Source organism: Pan paniscus, chromosome 3 (assembly GCF_029289425.2).
Source record: "Pan paniscus chromosome 3, NHGRI_mPanPan1-v2.0_pri, whole genome shotgun sequence".
Taxonomy (NCBI): domain Eukaryota; kingdom Metazoa; phylum Chordata; class Mammalia; order Primates; family Hominidae; genus Pan; species Pan paniscus.
In genome coordinates, this window is record NC_073252.2 from 44,355,988 (window position 1) to 44,372,881 (window position 16,894).

The 16,894-nt window shown below is 38.2% G+C and overlaps 1 protein-coding gene across 2 annotated transcripts in view; it reads right to left on the reverse strand.

Annotated features, from left to right (window-relative positions):
* Positions 1-5,857: 5,857 nt before the first annotated feature.
* KCTD8 (potassium channel tetramerization domain containing 8) overlaps positions 5,858-16,894 on the reverse strand; it is a 283,793-nt gene continuing 272,756 nt past the window's right edge. For both annotated transcript variants that reach the window (XM_008957616.5, XM_055111308.2), the window contains one exon: positions 5,858-7,205. In XM_008957616.5, the coding sequence (XP_008955864.2) occupies positions 6,745-7,205 (461 nt within the window). In that variant the 3' untranslated portion in view covers positions 5,858-6,744. The remainder of the gene's footprint in view (positions 7,206-16,894) is intronic.

Sequence of the window (16,894 nt, forward strand, 5' to 3'; positions counted from 1 at the left end):
CCGCCCCGTCTGGGAATTGAGGAGCCCCTTTGCCCGGCCGCCACCCCGTCTGGGAGGTGTACCCAAAAGCTCATTGAGAACGGGCCATGATGACAATGGCGGTTTTGTCCAATAGAAAAGGGGGAAATGTGGGGAAAAGAAAGAGAGATCAGATTGTTACTGTGTCTGTGTAGAAAGAAGTAGACATAGGAGACTCCATTTTGTTCTGTACTAAGAAAAATTCTTCTGCCTTGGGATGCTGTTAATCTATAACCTTACCCCCAACCCCGTGCTCTCTGAAACATGTGCTGTGTCCACTCAGGGTTAAATGGATTAAGGGCGGTGCAAGATGTGCTTTGTTAAACAGATGCTTGAAGGCAGCATGCTCCTTAAGAGTCATCCCCACTCCCTAATCTCAAGTACCCAGGGACACAAATGCTGCCGAAGGCGGCAGGGCCCTCTGCCTAGGAAAACCAGAGACCCTTGTTCACATGTTTATCTGCTGACCTTCCCTCCACTATTGTCCTATGACCCTGCCAAATCCCCCTCTCTGAGAAACACCCAAGAATGATCAATAAATACTAAAAAAAAAAGAAAAAATAAAAAAAAAAAGAAAATTGTGTCCCTGTCATAAAAATATTGTATTGGTGAGCACAATGAAAGGAGCAGCAAATTCTACTTGGGAATTGCAAGTAGTTAAAAATAGCTGAAAAAGGACGTGTGTGTACATGTGAATACATGGTGATAAGTGTGGAGAAAGAAAGGAGACAGAAAATGGAGCACTTTATTAGTTATATAAAGTAGTTTAAGTCTTTTTCCCCAGTCGGCAGTGAAATGAGGAGATTTAAGCAAGAGGATAATAACAATGAAAAATTTTTGTTGTAGGAAGATCACTTCTCTAGCAGTATGAAGGATGGACCGGAAAGGAAAAGATTGAAGGAAGAGACCAATGTAGTCATTATTACTGTAGCTGAAGTGGAAAATGATGAAGGTATGTACTTGCAGTTGCAGGCAAGACAGTCTTTTTATGTGTTTCTGGCTTAGCACTTGTTAAACTCTACTATAACTGTTTTCTGCATTGAACTGCAATAAGTGTTAAGCACAGTTGATGAGAGCAATCTACCCTAGGTAGAGGAAATAGGGGTAGATAATTTTAAAATGTCAATGAAATTAACTAAAAATTAATCTGCTTTTTATTATCACTGTGCACTGGCAATTCAAAACAATGTGAATGTTAAAATACTTCTCCCCTCAAAAATGTTATTTGTGGGTCCAAGTTCTAATTGACTTATTTATTTTCATCAGTTTTAATTGATCAGTTTCCATTTCATCTTCTTAAAGGCATTTTAAAGATAATTTAATTTGCCTCTACCTTAGCACTCTGCTGCTGCAACTGGAGACTGGAGAAAAAGACTGGGTGAGTAGAAAAAGAATTTACTCATAAGAATATGATCTTGAATATGAAAATTATGATTAAAACATCAGCATTACTATATTCTTCAACATAAGAATGGTATATTCATTAAAACTTTGAAATATATTCAATAATATTTTTGTAAATTTTTTTTTCTAAAAGAGCTTCATATACTAGTTATCTTACACATTCAAACTTAAAGACTTGTCTCTTTCCTTACACAGTCCCCTTTCAACATTCTTATATCTACAAATCCAAATCCCCTTTCCTTCAAGTCCCATGTCACATTCCACTTCCACCATAAAGCCATCTTCTCCTCTAAATCCATTTAACAATATTTGTGCTTTTATTACAGCCTACCCCACTGCCTACCCTGTATTGTCATTGTGTACACATCTTATAGTTGAAATTAAACCCATAAGCTCTTAGGTGTCTGTATTATGGCTGTATCTTTGATATTACCTGATAAAGTACTTAGCCCATGGGAACATTCTAGAAATAGGCATAGATTACTTTAATTTCATTTATGTAGAAAATGTACATGCTTTTTAAGATTCTTTCAACTCTGTAGTTATGTGATCTTTTTAACCCCTGTATGTAATGTTTCAAAGTGACGTTTTTAGGACTATGGAATGGAGAGAGAGGGTAATTTGAAAATAGGTTGGATGTTTACGGATTTTATAGGAAACTCTTTCAAATTTCATCCTTTCATAAACAAATATAACTAGGCCTTGGTAAAATTTATTTAATACTCTGAACTACAGATCACTAACATACCAGGTCACAACTTATGTTTACTGTATGCCAAACCAAAAGGAGACACTGTAGGAGAGAAGAAATAATTTTCAGCCTAATCACTGCATCTGAAGCAGGAGATGCCAAAATCACGTTCATCCAAATTGAAACAAACTGTGAAATATTTTTAAGATATCCCTTTGAGTAATCTCTCTGTGAGGGATTAGGAATGTAAAATCAATGAGTGAGATTTGGCCTGGAAACGCTGTAAAAGGGCTTTTAGCAAGCCTAGGGAGGCAGGAAGAGTATCTATCAATGGCTGTTAATGATATTCTTGCATTGAAAAGGATGTTTATTAATTTGCAAAAATTATTGTGCCCACTGTGTGCAGAAACTCTCTACTCATTATTTTTCCCATTCAAAGAAAAGTAAGATCTTAACCTACATGAAACATTTTTCAATCTAATTAAAAAGACAAGTGTACATCATTACCCTTATATATTATGACATAAATGATAGGTACAGAAAGGATGTTTTTAAAGTGATCTGAGATATCTGAGAATGAAATGATTACTAATTCTGTTCTGATAAATTAAAGAAAGCTTTGAAGAGTAGGTGTCATTTGAATTAAAACACATAGTATGGGTAGGATTTCAAAAGGTGGATGAAGAAGTTTGTATGTGTTTGGGTTTTAGAGGAGTTGGCGATGGTATTGATTTTAGGGTACAGGTAATCATAAATCCATAGTAATTGGTGTGCAAAGAGTTTGCTTCTAGATGTGAAAGCATATGTCAGAACTAGGTAGGTTGCAAATGGTCACAAAATCTTTGCTGCTCTTCCTATGAAGAAGTAGAGCTATTTTCACACCCCCTTTAATTTGGAATGGCTTGCTTTGACCATTCCAAATAGAGTACAGAGAATATGATGCATAAGTTCAGAGCTACACCTTCAGAGCCTTGAACACTCTTTTGTACACTGCCACAATGTGAATAAACCTGAGCTAGACTATTGGAGGGGCTATATGGACAACTGGGTCACAGTAATTGAAACATGTCAATGGCCAAACATTCAATAAAGACATTATAGATTATTCATCCCCTGCCAAATAACCAGGATTATTCAGGTAAGTAAACCAAGGTGAGATCCGTGGAAAAACAGCCCAGCTGATCTCAGGACAAATTGCCAATTTACAGAATTGCAAGCAGATAATTTTTTTTTAAGCCACTATCCTTTCGAGTGGTTTGTTGCCCAACAAAGGTAAACTGATATGGAGCCATTTTATTGAGAACCTATATTATGGCTTATACAGTGTTTGAATTTTATTCTATGAAAAGTGGGGAGGCTTAAAAGAACTAATGCAATTTTGTCCACTTCTCCCCAACCTGACAAAGCAGAGTTTATCTAAATGTTTTCTGTCTTGCTACCCCTTTCCTGGTCTTTTGACTAAAGAGAACAGACTTTTGTTGGGGCTTGTCTGCACCTATTAGTGTTTCTGGGATGTGTGAGGCTCAAGTCTGGGATGTATGAGGCAAAAGGAAACCTAAGGAAACTTACCACCCAATATCCCTAGCTAGCCTTCCCTCTTCTTTCAGCCTTTTGGAGTCTTACTTTTTTAAAAAAATATAATGTAAAGGGATTTAATTACACTTAGTAGGAAGAATAGGAAAAGATAGTCTACTCCATTTTTCCAGAATCAAAAATATCACACTTGACTTCTACTTTTTTCTCTCATCTTAGTTAGTACTAAATGTTTCCATTTAAACTAGCAATGGTAACACATCAGGTCACAAGTTCAGTATCTACTGTGTACCAAACAAATGTAAAACGTGTGGGGGAGAATAAATATTCAACTTCAGTGCCTGATTCCAGTCTTGTGACTTGTGATGATTGTCAGATTTTATCTACTGGGTTTTTGGAAAGGGAGTTTTATATACCAATTTTAGCCCAACTCACCATTAAAGTTTGGTGTCTTCTTTTTCTTTCAAGGAAGAATCCCTATTCTTGCTGCATCCCTTGATCCCTTTTTAACCCAAATAGAGACCAGTCAAGTTTTAGCTTCTGGGGAAAGCATGATGGTTTGGGAGAATCAGACCCACTGTAAGCTTCCTTCCAAAAGCAACAGCTGGTCATTTGTGTTTCTTGAATTTGCTGTTGACTTTTGAGACAAATGCTTGGTGTATGATAAGTGCTCAAAAGACAGTTGTTGAAGTGGGCTCCCTTCTATCCCATGGTTCAGAACTTTTATTCTAATTTAGCAAGGACTGTAAGAATAGACAATTATCACTGGCTTCACTTATTTTACAGTGTAGAGATACTTAGAGATGACAGAGTTCCCAGTTACCAAATTATTTCCATTGCAATTTGATTTGAGCTATTTTATTGGGGGAAACAAACAGAGCAAGGTGCAAGGTTTTCAGATTTATTCCTTGATTCCTTGCCTTTTGCAGTTGGACTTTGTGTCTCAAGGGGAACCCTCGTACAAATTACATTTCCTAGGCTGCTTAGACAACAGGCTCCTACTTATATTGGGAAGAGGGAAGGTGCTGATGTAAAATTAGAATGTGGGGAAAGTGGAATACTAGAGTAATGTTCTCTTCTGTGCTTCATGAAACATCTTTGAAAGTGATTGTGACTCCTTAGAGGCTATAGTTCTTACCAGACAGCTTGCCCCCCAGTATTACAAACTCCCCATTTGATAGTGCTGGTTTCTAGACTTCAGTAAGACAAACACCTTCCTTTTTTCCCTCCAGCTCCAGTAGTGCTGGTGATGCTTTACTTCAATTACATCATTTAAATGTTTTCTATGGTATTATGCCCCTTTATTTTCCCCATTATCCCTAAGATCACAGATAGTAAGTGGTACAGGTGGGATTCGAACTGTGGAAACCTTACTGCCAAGCTCTATCCTCTCACCAGTGTGTTGCAGCTACATCAAGCCATGTTGGGACTGCCAACCTTCCCAAAATGAAATGCAGAACTTGAGAGCAGCTGTTTGCCTAAAACCTGATAGATAATTCAAGGTAAATCATATATATTAGTTTCCTTTAATAGTCCACTGTAGGTGACATTTTACATAATGGTACAGTGAGAAATCTAACAATGCATCCAAAAATGAATGCAGATTTTTTAAACTTTGAGTTGATAATGCTCATCTTCTTGTATTGTGCTGAAAGAAATGATACTACAAATGCTGCTCAACTTCCATTTTGACCAACTACAGAGGAGAATGGGTTCTTTAATTCTTGAAGATACTTTTACCCTCTCTCAGCCTTTCTTTTAGTGAAATTTCATGATGTTATACATTTCTTTCTGTGGATATGGCAAGGCAAAATTGTGTGGCTTATGACAAGAAAGCTTCTTTCCACATGTACAACCAGGAAGAAATCATTTTTCATAAAGCCTGGCCTTTTAGTTTGATATTGCCATTTTTGTGCCTTGATCTGTAAGAGGTAACTTACTAGTTGTTTTTGGAGAAGCATTCAATCTGGTTAATAGGTAAAATAACATTTTAGTGTATTTTTACATGAGGACATTTTCTCTTGTGGGCTAAGTGTTTATTAATCCATACCAATGCTATCTGGATCTGACTATGTCTCCATTTTGAATTACGTTTAAAGTTGTCAACATTAAGTCTGAACAAATAATTCTACAGCTTAGAGTTTTAAAGGAAAATTGAAAACAAGATGACGGTTGAATACTTTTAAAGAAGAGTCAATAGAAATCAAGAAATTCTAATACATTTTTCTTTTTTTAATAAATACATAAAGCTCTTTACCATTTCCCTCTATTATTTTGATTAACATGATAATAGGATCTTTCAAAGCATCATTATACCAATTTTCACAGCCTGATGTAAAAGACTCATTTCACAGTAATAATCATGACTAGCATTAATAAATGAATGTTGATGCCATAAATAACAGTATAAGGCATATTTACACCATCTTAATATACATAAACACCATACACATACACAAAAAAGTCACAGATCCAGAACAAAGAAAATTCAATCTCCTAGACAGCTTACATTTATAGGCTTTGTCTAAAACATTTTTTTTGCTTTTTTTGTAATTTTTTTCTTTCCAAGAAACAAACAGATCTTCCCTATTTCTTGTGATTTATTTGTAACATTGTATTCATGCAAAAATAATACTTGTTTTATTGCATTAACATTTAGACAGCTTTAGATTTGGGTCCTATAACCATCGTCTAAAATTTTACTTGATGTTGCTTCATCCATGTATCATTTTAGTTGGTATGATATGATGGTTTGTTTTTGGTAAGTTACAAAATGACAAACATATCCAGTTGACCAGAGTTCAAAAACCAAGATACTAAGCTTGATCATGCACATTTTACTTTCATTCTTGTAAAATGGTTTGAATCAGATATTCCATTTTGATTTAACACTTATTGATTCAATTTTTTTTCCTTTTTAATCATGTTTCTAAAAAGAACAACAACTAAAACATAAAAGAAAATACTGTCCCACATCCACTGTTCACAACAAGGAAGAGCAGCAAGAATCACACTGACCATTGTTAGGACATCAGTCAGGTGGTGACACTGTAGTAAACATTGAATGTCATCAAAATACTGCAGGAATGTGATAATTACTATAACCCATACTTCTGCAACAGTTCAGATTGCCATTGGCGTTTGCGCTCTGGAAAATAATCTGGAATGTGGATTTTTTTAAAATCCTGAATACACTTTTTCATTTCTTCTTCCACACTTAGCTTCTCACAGACTTTCTTTTTGGACAGATTTGTTTCCCGGGACTTGCTGATGAGTGTCTGAAAGAGTTCACTGTTTCTGCGTTTGTCTGGTGGGGGTATCCATTGCACAGGTGCTTTTTTAGAGGGGCGATCCAATGTTAAAGTGTTAGGTTGGTGAGCTGTTGCCTGCTGGGCACTGGACGGGTTGTCCTGGGGAGTGCTTGCCTCTGAATGGCTGTCACAACTGGAAGTGGAGAGCTCATTACAGGAAGTCCCACTTTCACTTCCTTTATCAGTGACTTTGTCATGTTTCCTATCTTCATGTTCTTGTTTAGGTGATACTATTTTCTGAGGTGGTCCTAAAAAGGAGGAAAAAAAAGAAGAAGAGTAGAATAGTTGAATAAGAAGTGTGAAGGTAAAATTAAATGAACTCTATATTTTCTATTTTAAACCAAGAACATTTATTTTAACAAAAATGGTGCTTGTTGTACTAGTCTAGGTTTGTGAGATTAAATACAAGACCTAGGGTCTTTAGTGTACATTGAAAGATGCAGTATGCTGATTAATTATTCAAAACAATAAAATTTGAGAAATTTGTTTAATGAGAGTTTCTGTCTTAGAGACCATCAATAGCTTCATACTGAAAAGAAGATTTTTGTTATTTTAATTACTAGTTCCTGGAATATAAAAAAAATTGTAATGTTTTGTTAGCCCTCTATCTGTTCTGTTAGACACTTAGCTCATTTTTGTTCTACCCACTGCACTAGGTGTCCTTTGTATATATATTCTGCCACTGTAAAAGCAAGAAAGTACCATTGCTATATTTTACAAAGCTGCAGTATTCTCCAGGCCCAGAGCTGCAATCACATCATTTATGCTTCCAAAGGGGAGGCTGGTTTAAATCTTATTCTTAGTCTCTTAATCTTATTTCATGTCTATTTCCTAGAGGAAAATTGTGAAAGTGCTATAAGATATATAGGGGCCTAATATTATGGTGTGAAAATACAGTTGAAATATGGTATTCTCTTAAAATATAAGGCCTACCATTTGAGGTAAATTACTTAGGAAGACAATTTTCAGAAAGTGATAGTTTACCAAGACAATTATTTCGAATTCACAGTGTGTTTCCAAAAAGAGGCATATTTTATTCTCCCTGACTCCACTGTGGGATTAGGATCTCCATTTAACATTTATTAAACACTACCACATACCCAGAGCTGTTCTAAAACCTTCATTAAATGGAACCCAACAATTCAGAGATCTAAATTACTCAACTCTTATTTTATTTTCTTAGAGTCAAACTTTTGAACAAGTTGTATAAATCAGAATCAGGAGGAAGGCATCAGTGTTTTTAAACAGTTGCCCAGGGGTTCTATTGTGCAGCCAGACTTGAGAACAACTGGTCTAATTTCGGGGGTCTAACCTTGGATGCCTACTGGAATCACCTACAAAGCTTCAGATTATTGATACCTTGGAACCAATCCCAGACCTCCTGATTTAATGGGGTGCCACCTGGCCATCAGGTCATTTAAGATTTCAATGTGCATCCAACGTTATGAACCACTGATCAGTCTAATATATATGAAATGAATTAATAGCCAACATGGGTAGTTGATATTACTCAGAAGGATTAAGAGACAAAAAAACCTTTTCTTAAAAGCAGCTCCTAGGTGCAACACTGCTGGTTTCTATCACCATTTTTTTTCTATTCAAAAATTAGAAGAAACATAAGTCAATGCCAAATATCGAATTAAAGATTTTTAAAAGTTTTACAACTTTTTGGAATTATGGAAATATTCTATCTCTTCATTATGGTGTTGATTATATGACTGTATACATTTGTGAAAACTGATAGAACTGTATGCCTAAAATGGCTTAGCTTTTATGTATGTAAACTATACCTTGACTAACCTGACTCCCTCTCCTGAAAAACACAAACAACAAAGAAACATAAAGTATATATGTCTATATCTCTATATCTATCTATTATCTATCTATCTATCTATCTATCTATCTATCTCAGGGAAAGTCTTAAGCAATATTTCAAACTTCCTTTGTCTGCAATATGATAAAACCAGGACAAATGCTAATGCTTATAATTGCTTAGTAAGGAAATACACCATTACATTTCAGAAGTATTTGCAACCAAATATTTAAAAAAATTGTTGGGTTTTATTTGTTTTAAGCCTCTCTCTGTCAGGGAGAGTCAGCTGAGACTTTGGGGTAGGGTGGAGAAAATGCACTGCTAACACTCTGTGCTGGACTTACCCAGATCCATTCGCTATTCTCCTCTGTCCACAGTGGCTGATGGGTACAGACTATGTTCTTAAGCTCCCTTGCCTTCTGGCTTTCAGTTGGATTCAGTCAACAGCAAAGACTAGCAAGACAACACCCTAACCCCACCCCACCCCCAGGAATGTGATGATCTGGTTATATCGCTGGACCTAGAGGCACAGCCCTATCAGGAAGCTCTCTCTGTCTCCCTCTCCCTTCTCTCCTCCTTCCCTCTTCTACCACCCCTCTTGAGGCTCATAGTTTTAGGCCTACAGGTGTTGATGTGGTTTGGCTGTGTCCCCACCCAAATATCATCTTGAATTGTAACTCCCACAACTCCCACTTGTCATGGGAGGGACCCAGTGGGAGGTAATTGAATCATGGGGTTGGGTCTTTCTTGTGCTGTTCTGGCTATAGTGAATAAACCTCATGAGACCTGATGGTTTTAAAAAGAGGAGTTCCCCTGCACAAGCTCTCTCTCTTTGCCTGCTGCCATCCATGTAAGACATAACTTGCTCCTCCTTGCCTTCTGTCATAATTGTGAGGCCTTCTCAGTCATGTGGAACTTTAAGTCAATGACACCTCTTTTTCTTCCCAGTCTCAGGTATGTCTTTATCAGCAGCGTGAAAATGGACTAATACAGGTTTTAACCATTTAGGTACCATAACTAATCTTAGTGTACTTCCTACACTGGTGTAAACTGTCCCATATTAAATGTTATTAAATGTCCCAGCTGAGTGTGTCTTCTCTCTCTTCCTGGGTTTCTGATAGATCCACTCTATCAGACCCACTCTGGCCACCAGCCATCTTTTCCATTGACTAGAGGGATGTTACTTGAAGGATCAGTTTTTAGTGGCACCAGATTTATGTGGCAATAAAATTTGAAAATAAATAGGTTTGGGGTCCTACTGACTTGGATTCAAATTCTGGCTCTCCAGAAAACACTAGCCTTGTGGCTTTGAACAAGATACTTAGCTCCTCTAAGCATTAACTTGCTCATCTATAATATGAGTAAAACTACTTTCCCCATAGGAGCATTTTAAGATTAAATAAAATATCATGTAAAAGGATCTAGTATAATGATTCTCAACAATGAGAATATATCAAGATATATCAGTGGAATTTTTTGAATGTGCATATGTCACATACATCCCTAGAGGTTTTCAGTTCAGTGTGAAGGGCTGGTATGTATGTGTTTATATGAAGCCGGGAGTGGTGGAGGAGATGCAGCATCTCTTTAGTTACCTTTATGGCTGAATGTGATCCTAAGCAAGCATGAAATTCAACACCCTAATACAACATAGTATATAAATAAATGTGTTTTTTTTACCCTTTCTGTCAATATTTTGCTATACTTTAACCAAAAGCCTCCATTAAAGGAATCTATGATTTTCATTCCCAATAATGACTATAGGATTAAACTGCAAATATCTAAGCAAAGCAACTTACATTAAGGATAAATAAGTGATGAAAAAAATAATTTCCTGTTTATTGGCAGGGCAACAGAGCATTAGATAGAGTTACTCAGGCAGAAAAGCAATAATATCAAAGTGAAAGACAATTCAGAAAGAGAGTACTAGATACTACCAAAGTAAATGCCTTATTCTATTTGTTTCTATTCACTGGGAGGAAGAAAAAAATGCTTAATGACAATAGAATGTAACATTTGTGTCTTGAAAACTAACTGGTCTTGCAGTGCAAGATAGAAGATTAAGGAAGCCCTCTTTGAAGAAGAGATCAATGAATTCAGCTGAGAATTTTGTACCCACCATGTGCCAGACATAGTGCTAGGTTCTGGAGGAGACACAAATATGGATAAGATGAGCTCTCTGCCTGATGAAGTTCATAGGCTTTCTCCAACTCCAAGTGGGTGAGGACAAAAAGATGCAGAGAAAAGATTTTACATGTGTGTAGAATGATCCCTATAATTTTCTGGGAAGATGAACTAAGATGCACTCCATACCAAATGGGTCTAACTGAATTTCCTACACTAGCTTTTTTTTTTTTCTTTCACTTTTTACTTTCAAATTTTCTTTGCCACCTTTGAAAAAGTCATCTATATCCCTCTCTTCTCCTCCCTCTTGTCTTTCCAATGACAAATAATATGGGCCAGGGCATGGTCGGAAATAGAGTCTATTAAAGAATAGTATTTTATAATTATACAGTGTTTGAAATGCTTGGGATATTTTAGAATATCTCTTTCTATAGACTTCAAGAACTATGAAGAAAAGGGGAACCTGAATTTACTGTGATTTTAAGAGCTTTAAAAATAAAAGGAACTTAAAATAGTTATACACATTAATTAGAATTAACATATATTAACATATAACATATATTCATGTTATATATATGTTTTATATATTTTTTAATATATATATATATTCATGTTCTTTCACATTTTGCTAATCCTATTTAATACAATATCTTTAGGCAAGGTGAACTCCCAATCAGACCAAACAGATTCGGAGGTTTATATAATGACTTAAAAGAGAATGCTTGGCTTTATTTTGTGTACATCTTTGAAAGAATAGAATAATATGACTGCTCTTTGTATAAATCATTAGGGATCACTAATAGTCTTTTTTGGATTTATGCTATCAGTTTTAATTGCTATCCATTTAAGCATACTTTAAATTATTATTGATAACTTAGTAGATTTAAATTGGGACTAAGATACAATAACTTAAACTGATTTAGCTGCTTTTTATGACATGAAATTGAGAAAAATTAATTAGGTAAATAATGATTACTCTAGTTGCCCAGTTTTCTTGTGGATGCCCGCTAATTGCAGGCTTCCAGGGATAATTTAAAACTTTAATTTTATATTATTTTATTCAGTGGCCCAAAGCCACTTGACATGCTTTAAGCACCACATGAATGATAATTTAAATATCACCAACTAGTGAATATATGGGAACAACATGACTATTAGAAATGTCTCTGTGTCTCTTCAACTAGTAATAGAATCAAATATATACCTGAAACATCTTCCTGAAAGCACTTTGCCCTGTGAGTTAGGGCACCCAATATACTTGGTTTAAAAAAGAAAATATAATTGTGTTTTGGTGATCTCATCAGCTAGGATTTCTTCCATCATATAAAGAACTCATCACCATTTATTGAAGTGTAAGCAACAGATTAGTGAATAAGCAAGTCTCATATTAACCTAAGATTTATCTGTTAAAAAAAAGAGTTAATTATTTTAAATAGTTAGATAAATAGGTACACCTAGAAACTTTCAAATATTGGAACAATTAATCAACTTTTCATTTGATTATTTGCTATTAAATAAACTAGGATATCCATCCAGGAATGCTCCATCCATTGAGCATTTGTAAATGGCAAGTACAGTCTTAACTAGGAGATCTGCAAACCAGCTACCTAGGTCATGCCTCTCCAATATTATTTTTGAAGAACAGTCAATATACATACATGCACACACACACACACACACACACACACACACACTTAGATGCATTTATTATGCTGACATTTTTTCATCACTAGGGGAATAACCTTGGAAGATCTGGGTTTGAGCCTGGTTCAGCCACTCCAACCAAGCAAGAACTTTGTGTTGGTCAGGTAACCTCTCTAATATTCTGTTCTTTTTGGTTAATATTTTGGGGTTGTCCCCTAAGTTCTTTTATGTTATAAGAGTCTGTAATTCTAAATGATATAATGAATAGGAGGAGATTTTCCAAGCTGTAAAATTCTGATCAAATATTAAGCATTAAAAGGTTACCATGAATAGAAATTACCACAGAACAAGGAAACAAATTCAATTACTACTATGGTATTTCAAAGAATTTTAGGGGTCAAGGATAATTTTCTGCAAGTTCACTGACAGTAAGTGTAGTCCTAGAAAACATTATTAATTTATGTCTGTTTAATTACATCTATTCTTACTGGTGAATTGCCAGCAAAAAGAATGATACTTAAGGCCGCATAGTGCAGACTGTCTGGGTTCACATCTCAGTTTAAAAACCTACTAGATCCCTCTCCCTCTCCCTCTCCCTCTCCCCACGGTCTCCCTCTCCCTCTCTTTCCACGGTCTCCCTCTCCCTCTCTTTCCACCATCTCCCTCTGATGCCGAGCCGAGGCTGGACTCTGCTGCCGCCATCTCTGCTTACTGCAACCTCCCTGCCTGGTTCTCCTGCCTCAGCCTGCCGAGTGCCTGCGATTGCAGGTGCGCACCGCCACGCCTGACTGGTTTTTGTATTTTTTTGGTGGAGATGGGGTTTTGCTGTGTTGGCCGGGCTGGTCTCCAGCTCCTAACCGCGAGTGATCTGCCAGCCTCGGCCCCCCGAGGCGCCGGGATTGCAGACGGAGTCTCGTTCACTCAGTGCTCAATGTTGCCCAGGCTGGAGTGCAGTGGCGTGATCTCGGCTAGCTACAACCTCCACCTCCCAGCCGCCTGCCTTGGCCTCCCAAAGTGCAGAGATTGCGCCTCTGCCCCGGCCGCCACCCCGTCTGGGAAGTGAGGACCATCTCTGCCTGGCCACCCATCATCTGGGATGCGAGGAGCCCCTCTGCCCGGCTGCCCAGTCTGGGAAGTGAGGAGAGCCTCTTCCCAGCCGCCATCCCATCTAGGAAGTGAGGAGCATCTCTGCCCGGCTGCCCATCGTCTGAGATGTGGGGAGCGCCTCTGCCTGGCCGTGACCCCGTCTGGGATGTGAGGAGCCCCTCCGCCCGGCAGCCGCCCCATCTGAGAAGTGAGGAGCCCCTCCACCGGGCAGCCACCCCCTCTGAGAAGTGAGGAGCCCCTCAGCCCGGCAGCCGCCCCGTCTGAGAAGTGAGGAGCCCCTCAGCCAGGCAGCCACCCCGTCTGAGAAGTGAGGAGCCCCTCCGCCTGACAGCCGCCCCGTCTGAGAAGTGAGGAGCCCCTCCGCCTGACAGCCGCCCCGTCTGAGAAGTGAGGAGCCCCTCAGCCCGGCAGCCGCCCCGTCTGAGAAGTGAGGAGCCCCTCCGCCTGACAGCCGCCCCGTCTGAGAAGTGAGGAGCCCCTCAGCCCAGCAGCCGTCCCGTCTGAGAAGTGAGGAGCCCCTCCGCCCGGCAGCCGCCCCGTCTGAGAAGTGAGGAGCCCCTCCGCCTGACAGCCGCCCCGTCCGGGAGGGAGGTGGGGGGTCGGCCCCTGCCTGGCCGGCTGCCCCGTCCGAGAGGGAGGTGGGGGGCGCCTCCGCCCGGCCAGCCGACCCGTCCGAGAGGGAGGTGGGGGTCAGCCCCCCGCCCGGCCAGCTGACCCGTCCGGGAGGTGGGGGGCACCTCTGCCCGGCCGCCCCTTCTGGGAAGTGAGGAGCCCCTCTGCCTGGCCACCACCCCATCTGGGCGGTGTACCCAACAGCTCACTGAGAACGGGCCATGATGAAGATGGCGGTTTTGCGGAATAGAAAAGGGGGAAAGGTGGGGAAAAGATAGAGAAATCAGATTGTTGCTGTGTCTGTGTAGAAAGAAGTAGACATGGGAGACTTCACTTTGTTCTGTACTAAGAAAAATTCTTCTGCCTTGGGATGCCATTGATCTATGACCTTACCCCCAACCATGCGCTCTCTGAAACATGTGCTGTGTCCACTCAGGGTTAAATGGATTAAGGGCGGTGCAAGATGTGCTTTGTTAAACAGATGCTTGAAGGCAGCATGCTGTTTAAGAGTCATCACCACTCCCTAATCTCAAGTACCCAGGGACACAAACACTGCGGAAGGCCGCAGGGTCCTCTGCCTAGGAAAACCAGAGACCTTTGTTCACTTGTTTATGTGCTGACCTTCCCTCCGCTATTGTCCTATGACCCTGCCAAATCCCCCTCTGCAAGAAACACCCAAGAATGATCAATAAAATAAAAAATAAAAATAAATAAATAAAAAAAAACCTACTAGATTTGTTATTCTAAGCAAGTTGCTTACTTTCCTTGGGCCTCAGTCTCCTCATGTTTAAACGTCAAATAGCTTTAGCTAGGATTAAATTACCTAACATATATATTAAGTACTTTAAAACAGTCTGGCATGTATAAATGCCGAAAAATGTTAATTACTATTATTCAATGTAAATATCCATGTGCTAATTGGCCATGACATGGTCAATTTGTTCACTTGAATACTGAGAGTACTGATTGGATAATTGTAATGTTTCCACACTGATTCTGGGTCTGCACGTAACACCTATGCACATATGAATTGCAGACAGGTCTCTTAGTTTCTTGTGTTCTTAAATTTTTATCTATTAAAAATGAAATTAAAATAGAAATATCTAGTCACATGGCTATGGTAAGAAGCAAATGAGATATGTGAATGCAATTTGTAAGCTGTAAAGTTCTATACAAAGTAAACTATTAGTTTATAGTCAAGAATCATCTATCACACATGTAGATTTGAGAGGCTATGAAATATTACATTTTTATGTTCAAAAGGGTATTTAAGAAAATAAAACACAAAGGCCCTGGTATAAGCTATCAACAATGTGTGAATTAAGAGCAGTAGTAAAAAACATTATATTAAGTAAAATGTCACAAATAGAAAATATCACAATAGGCCCAAACTTGTAAAACTCAGCAAAACAGGGCTTTTGATCAATTCCCTTGGGTTTTATTATATTAAAATAGAAAAGTGGAAAAGATAGCTTTTCCCAGTCATTTGAATAGATAATGAGGTACAGAAACGAAATGTCAATATTTTTGTCTTTAAAAAGGCTGCATGATTTCTGGGTAGTTCTAGGTGTGGGGATGTTTTTAAGAGTATTTCTATATTTTTTCCTTGAATACACAAGCATTTCCAAACAAAGTCTATGTACACAGCTGCATATTTGAAAAAAAAAAACTTTTCATTTTAATCTCTTTACCTGCCCAGTGATGATAAAACATGATAGGTATGTAAAATGTGTCTGCAACAGTCACAATTCCTAGAAGGGAAATTATCCTTTAATAGTACTAAACTCAATGATGTGTGAATGGTTATGTGGTACTTAAACAGAATGAACCAATCTATCTTAAATATTAGCACCACATGCTTCTAAGTATTAAGCACTTGAGTCAAAAGGGAAAAACTCCATTTTGATTTCACAGACATTTACTGAGCACCTACTATGTATAAGGCATAGTGTTAGCTACAAGGGTGGGGACACACACATGTGCACACACACCTGCACGACCACAGTCCCTGATATCAAGTAGTTCGGGCTTGGGGTGACAAGTGCAGATGTAGCTAAAGTGTGAATAGGGCATGGATGAGGGAGCAAGGAGTAAAATAAAAAGAGGCTGATTTGTGATTGGAGTGAGCTAAGGAATGGGGTCATTTTTAATTAATCAGTAAAACTGCCATGCTACATTGAAACTTACAGGTCATAGAGGAGACGTGTTCATCTTAGAATTGAAGACAAATGAATAAAATTATATGTGAGGAAAAATTGAACTCATTTATTTATGTTTTCTATAATTTCCATTAGCATTACTTAGCCACTTTTATGATTGAAAGAGTATAACAAAAGAAAAGAAAAGAAAAGAAAAAGAAGAGTGACTTGAAAAGAGAAACATGGTCATATTCCTTTTTTCATCCTGACACGGTCATCCCCAACCCACTCTTCTGATACTCCCTGAACTTATTAATTTTTATCATATTTACCTACTCATAGTGTGGCTCTCAGTCTTTAATTGTAAACTCCTCAAAGGCAGAAACTGGGCTTTTCTATTCTCTCATGGTGCCTTCATCAGAATAGTTGCTTAACAAAATTAGTAAAACTATTTTCATGCCTCTGAATTTCTATAGTATTTAATACTAATTACATCACT